This window comes from Micropterus dolomieu, unplaced genomic scaffold (assembly GCF_021292245.1).
Source record: "Micropterus dolomieu isolate WLL.071019.BEF.003 ecotype Adirondacks unplaced genomic scaffold, ASM2129224v1 contig_13795, whole genome shotgun sequence".
NCBI lineage: Eukaryota > Metazoa > Chordata > Actinopteri > Centrarchiformes > Centrarchidae > Micropterus > Micropterus dolomieu.
The window spans coordinates 1-6,311 of NW_025742781.1; the positions used below are offsets into that span (position 1 = coordinate 1).

The 6,311-nt window shown below is 40.4% G+C and overlaps 1 protein-coding gene across 1 annotated transcript in view; it reads right to left on the reverse strand.

Annotated features, from left to right (window-relative positions):
- Positions 1 to 6: 6 nt before the first annotated feature.
- Positions 7 to 6,311, reverse strand: part of LOC123966609 (integrin alpha-V-like) — a gene marked incomplete at its 5' end in the record, with an annotated part of 10,735 nt that continues 4,430 nt past the window's right edge. The window contains 4 exons of the mRNA XM_046042751.1: positions 7 to 387; positions 3,531 to 3,650; positions 4,541 to 4,648; positions 5,268 to 5,381. Of these exons, the coding sequence (XP_045898707.1) occupies positions 295 to 387; positions 3,531 to 3,650; positions 4,541 to 4,648; positions 5,268 to 5,381 (435 nt within the window). The remainder of the gene's footprint in view (positions 388 to 3,530; positions 3,651 to 4,540; positions 4,649 to 5,267; positions 5,382 to 6,311) is intronic.

Sequence of the window (6,311 nt, forward strand, 5' to 3'; positions counted from 1 at the left end):
CTCTACTCTATCTCTACGTCTCTATCTTTACGTCATGAGCGTGGCACCAGACTGAACGTGTGACTCTCAGAGAGGATTTCCCAAAGTTTAACTAATGTTAAAATGTTAAAGACTTCCATCTGTGACCAGTGTAACTCAGGCGGAGCTTCTCTTTTGGCACAAACATAACATGACCAGTTAAAACAAAAACAAAAACACATCCAGTACCATGATCTGCATCCAACAGTGAAAACAGTGACTTTCTCTAAACGGCCGTTTAACCCCAAAGCTTTCTGTACAGGCAGAGCTCGGCCTCTAGGTGTCAGTGTTGCCGTTCTCCTCCGGCTGCAGCTGCTCCTTCTCAGTGCAGTCCTCCTGGGGGGGGCGGACCCGGTTGAAGAATCCCAGCTGAAGAGGAAGAGAAGAAACAGAAGTGGGGGCTGATGAGTTTAGCATTTTACATTTGTGTTTAAAGTGTTGTTTTATAAACATACAACAAAAAACAAGACAGTTAAAACAGGACAGATGAGCTGTGAGTGTCCCGTAACAGACTCCAGACCTTTTTAAAAGTATCACTTTTGGCAACGGAACCTTTTTTAAAGTATCAGTTTTGGCATCGTAACCTTTTTTAAAGTATCAGTTTTGGCATCGGAACCTTTTTAAAAGTATCAGTTTTGGCATCGGAACCTTTTTTCAAGTATCAGTTTTGGCATCGGAACCTTTTTAAAAGTATCACTTTTGGCATCGTAACCTTTTTTAAAGTATCACTTTTGGCATCGTAACCTTTTTTAAAGTATCAGTTTTGGCATCGTAACCTTTTTTAAAGTATCAGTTTTGGCATCGTAACCTTTTTTAAAGTATCAGTTTTGGCATCGTAACCTTTTTAAAAGTATCAGTTTTGGCATCGTAACCTTTTTAAAAGTATCAGTTTTGGCATCGTAACCTTTTTTAAAGTATCAGTTTTGGCAACGGAACCTTTTTAAAAGTATCAGTTTTGGCATCGGAACCTTTTTTAAAGTATCAGTTTTGGCATCGTAACCTTTTTAAAAGTATCAGTTTAGGCATCGTAACCTTTTTTAAAGTATCAGTTTTGGCATCGGAACCTTTTTTAAAGTATCAGTTTAGGCATCGTAACCTTTTTTAAAGTATCAGTTTTGGCATCGTAACCTTTTTAAAAGTATCACTTTTGGCATCGGAACCTTTTTAAAAGTATCAGTTTTGGCATCGTAACCTTTTTAAAAGTATCACTTTTGGCATCGTAACCTTTTTTAAAGTATCAGTTTTGGCATCGTAACCTTTTTTAAAGTATCACTTTTGGCAACGGAACCTTTTTTAAAGTATCAGTTTTGGCATCGGAACCTTTTTTAAAGTATCAGTTTTGGCATCGTAACCTTTTTAAAAGTATCACTTTTGGCATCGTAACCTTTTTTAAAGTATCAGTTTTGGCATCGTAACCTTTTTAAAAGTATCAGTTTTGGCATCGTAACCTTTTTTAAACTATCAGTTTTGGCATCGGAACCTTTTTAAAAGTATCACTTTTGGCACCGGAACCTTTTTAAAAGTATCACTTTTGGCACCGGAACCTTTTTAAAAGTATCACTTTTGGCATCGTAACCTTTTTAAAACTATCAGTTTTGGCATCGGAACCTTTTTTAAACTATCACTTTTGGCAATGGAACTTTTTTAAAGTATCACTCTTGGCATCGGAACCTTGGAACCTTTTTTAAACTATCACTTTTGGCAACGGAACCTTTTTAAAAATATCACTTTTGGCAATGGAACTTTTTTAAAATATCACTTTTGGCAATGGAACTTTTTTAAAGTATCACTCTTGGCATCGGAACCTTTTTAAAAGTATCACTTTTGGCATCGGAACCTTGGAACCTTTTTTAAAGTATCACTTTTGGCATCGGAACCTTTTTTAAAGTATCACTTTTGGCATCGGAACCTTGGAACCTTTTTTAAACTATCACTTTTGGCATCGGAACCTTGGAACCTTTTTTAAAATATCAGTTTTGGCATCGGAACCTTGGAACCTTTTTAAAAGTATCAGTTTTGGCATCGGAACCTTTTTTAAAGTATCAGTTTTGGCATTGGAACCTTTTTTAAACTATCACTTTTGGCAACGGAACCTTTTTTAAAATATCACTTTTGGCATCGGAACCTTGGAACCTTTTTTAAAGTATCAGTTTTGGCATCGGAACCTTTTTTAAACTATCAGTTTTGGCATCGGAACCTTTTTTAAACTATCACTTTTGGCAACGGAACCTTTTTAAAAATATCACTTTTGGCAATGGAACTTTTTTAAAGTATCACTCTTGGCATCGGAACCTTTTTAAAAGTATCACTTTTGGCATCGGAACCTTGGAACCTTTTTTAAAGTATCACTTTTGGCATCGGAACCTTTTTTAAAGTATCACTTTTGGCATCGGAACCTTGGAACCTTTTTTAAACTATCACTTTTGGCATCGGAACCTTGGAACCTTTTTTAAAATATCAGTTTTGGCATCGGAACCTTGGAACCTTTTTAAAAGTATCAGTTTTGGCATCGGAACCTTTTTTAAAGTATCAGTTTTGGCATTGGAACCTTTTTTAAAATATCACTTTTGGCAATGGAACTTTTTTAAAGTATCACTCTTGGCATCGGAACCTTGGAACCTTTTTTAAAGTATCAGTTTTGGCATCGGAACCTTTTTTAAACTATCACTTTTGGCATCGGAACCTTTTTTAAACTATCACTTTTGGCAACGGAACCTTTTTAAAAATATCACTTTTGGCAATGGAACTTTTTTAAAGTATCACTCTTGGCATCGGAACCTTTTTAAAAGTATCACTTTTGGCATCGGAACCTTTTTTAAACTATCACTTTTGGCAACGGAACCTTTTTAAAAATATCACTTTTGGCATCGGAACCTTTTTTAAACTATCACTTTTGGCATCGGAACCTTTTTAAAAGTATCACTTTTGGCATCGGAACCTTGGAACCTTTTTAAAAGTATCACTTTTGGCATCGGAACCTTGGAACCTTTTTTAAAGTATCACTTTTGGCATCGGAACCTTGGAACCTTTTTTAAAGTATCACTTTTGGCATCGGAACCTTGGAACCTTTTTTAAAGTATCACTTTTGGCATCGGAACCTTGGAACCTTTTTTAAAGTATCACTTTTGGCATCGGAACCTTTTTAAAGTATCACTTTTGGCACCTGAATCGTAAAATAATCCAAACGATACCCAACCCCACTCACGACGGTCCGTTAAAAACGATCCAAATCGACGCAGCAGAACTTGAGATACCCTGCTTTTTATTCCACACATTCTTCTTCCTTGTCAAAACCTGCCGCCTACATTACCCACAATACAGCTCTCCCTCTGCCAGCTGTGTGGTAGATTGTGGTGTGTTATCCCAGTAACGGCTAATGTCGCCCGAGCTCACTTCTTTCCTGTATCAGACGTCACACAGATCCCTCTGAGACCCTTTTAAACACCTGGAAACGCACAGTAAAGCCTCTCCGTCGACCCCCCCCTCCTCCCTCGGCCCTGTTTGTGTCTCACCTTGTACATGATGAAGATGAGCAGCGCCAGCAGCAGCAGTCCCGCCAGCACAGCCAGAGCCACCACCCAGCCGGGAACCGGCTGAGGAGCGTCGGCCACCCACATCACCGACACGCTCACCTGAAAACACAGTCAACCTTTAAACCCCCGTCAGACTGTGGCTGCAGAGACACAGAAATAATGAATAAAGCAACAGTTTACATCTAAAGCAATGGAAAGAGGAGAGAAAGATGAACGTATACTTAAGTATTTCAGTAAATATGGACTCTTTGTGTAATGCGTAATATTGTTTCTGTAATTCAAATCACAACAACAGTTATCTCAGAGCGCTTTTCATAAAAGAGCAGGTCTAGTCCGTACTCTATGATGATATTTAGAGAAACCCAACAATTAAATCTGCATGTAAGGTAGCAGAGGCCTGTTGTCATCAGGATGTAGGTGAGCAGGACCTCGATGGTGTTTTCCTCCTGTCATGCTTCACTTTTGTGCAAAACACTTAAGAGTCGTTTTATGAAACCAAACCCAGTAACATCAGAGCAAAGTCTAGTGACGCTAATGCTACTACTGCTGTAGCTTCTTTAGCCACAGAGCCAACCTGCTGATTTCACAGCTCTGGGTTATGAAGAAAGGAGGTCTGTGTTTCACAGTGAACTGCTGTTCGGTGACGTGGTCGGCGAACTAGCCGCCAGCACACCAGCCAGAAACGTGCTGCCGCTAGTCCAGTCAGTCACAACGGCTCCATATTACGAGAGGGCGACACACAGCTGATAAGCTACGATAGCTTCCTCCGTCCACTCGCAGATCAGCTCTGTCAGCGCGGCTTGCTATTGGTTTGAAATTCACAAATCAAAGTTAACCAGTGTATTACCGGTTAACCTCCTCTGTTTAGCATCTATAAGCAGGAACACGGCTTATAACGAGCTTAAAGAAACGTTTCTGTAAATGAAAGCGCTGCAGCCGTTTGGTGGAGTTCTGTCAGCTGGCTGCCCGTCGGAGTGAGAGTCTCTTACAGCGGTGGTGTTGGACGGGAGATCCGACGGCAGGTTCTTGTACGGCATCTCGATGACAGTGAAGGAGGCCGTAGATCGAACCATATATGAAAGATTCTGATTCTCCGGCTGTAAAGACAGAAAACAAAACAAGATCACATGTCTGAAAGATCTGCAATCAATCATCTCCAGATGTGTAACAACAGCTTCCACCAGTTGTTAATCCTGCATTTTAACACAAACACATTTCACTTATTTATGTTTTATATTTATGGTATTACTCGTGTTTTTGACCGTTATGGCAACAAATTCCTTGAACGTGAAAACCTACTTGCCAATAAACCTGTTTCTGATTTGGATTATGCTAAGCTAAGCTAACCAGAAGCTGCCCTCCACATGTGCTGCTCTGGGAAACACGTGTAAACACTTTTAAGATTAATCGCTGTCTGGAAACAGAACCCAGAAAGTTTGAACACATCCTGTTTAATTTTAATAAATGAATCCGAACAAACTGTGAGTACAAACGAACAGAATGAGAAGCAGGTTTTTCTGTCTGATTTATAATTCATAACAGCGGGACACACTCCTTTGTTTTATAGGCGCCTTACTGTGATGCATCTACACTGGAAACATGCTCTCTGGTTCCTGTTCTCACCGTGATGCGCTTTATGACCTGGTCGACCGGCCGATCTCAACGGGACTTCCTGTTTAAAGGCAAATAAATAAAATGTCCTTAAAGGTTGTTTACCCGGAGGAAGTTGTTGACGTCCAGTCTGGAGTAGATGAAGAGGATGGCGTTCTTCGTCCTCTCCAGACGACCGACCTGACATTTCAGGTGCAGACACTTTGCTGTGGTGCAGTCCTACACACACACACACACACACACACACACTAATGAATAATCAGCAGCACACACCTGGTGCTCTGACTATCAAAGTGATCCTGTCAGTTCCCTCTGTGCTCAGAGACGGAGTCCAGGGGCCGACTGCACAAGAAACCTTAAGTTTTTTTCTTAAGTGTGATCCTTAAGTCTTAGTTTCTCCTTAGCTGAAGAATGTACTTAATGGCGTTGCACAGAATCCCTTTAAATGTTTTTTACCAGCTGATATGATACATAAAAATCTGTGCAAGTAGTTCTACCGAACTTTCCTGGATGTGAAACACAGAGTAGAGCACTCGCTCTGTATGAAGAGAAGGCTGAAGCAGGTAGACAGGGAGGACGGACTCGCCGCATGTGGGTTCATGAGATTTTGTGGGCGAGGAAACATCTCAGCGAGTACCAACCGTTTGGTCCAAGAGCTGGACGAAGCCCGCTTCCAGGATATTTGTCCCGCCCCTCCTGCACTGTGGTCGGACGGCTGGGTAAAAAAGTGACCGTGACGAGCGCAGCGTTTTTCCCAAAGTTGAACATTTTTCAACTCTCAGCGGCCGGAAAAAAAAACAACAAATGTGGGAGGAAATCGATTCGCAAATTAATTCAAGGAGTCTTGTGAAGAGGTTCATCCAGGGGATCCAAAATAAGTATGTTGTTGCCAAAAAATAGATCACTAATTATAAAAGGGAATCAAACTGGTGAGAATAACTTTATTCAGGCTACAGATATAAACTAGACCGTGTTGCTAGCTGGCGATAAATTTGACAGTCTTCTTGTTTTACTCATAGTTTAGCGCATCCATTGGATTCTCCCGGATCTTAGGATATGTAAATTTTCTTCATTTATCGCCATAAACTCAACCGTGTTGCGGTTAAGATAAAGCCAGAGGTCCCTTAAATTATTTTCCTTAGTTTGGTT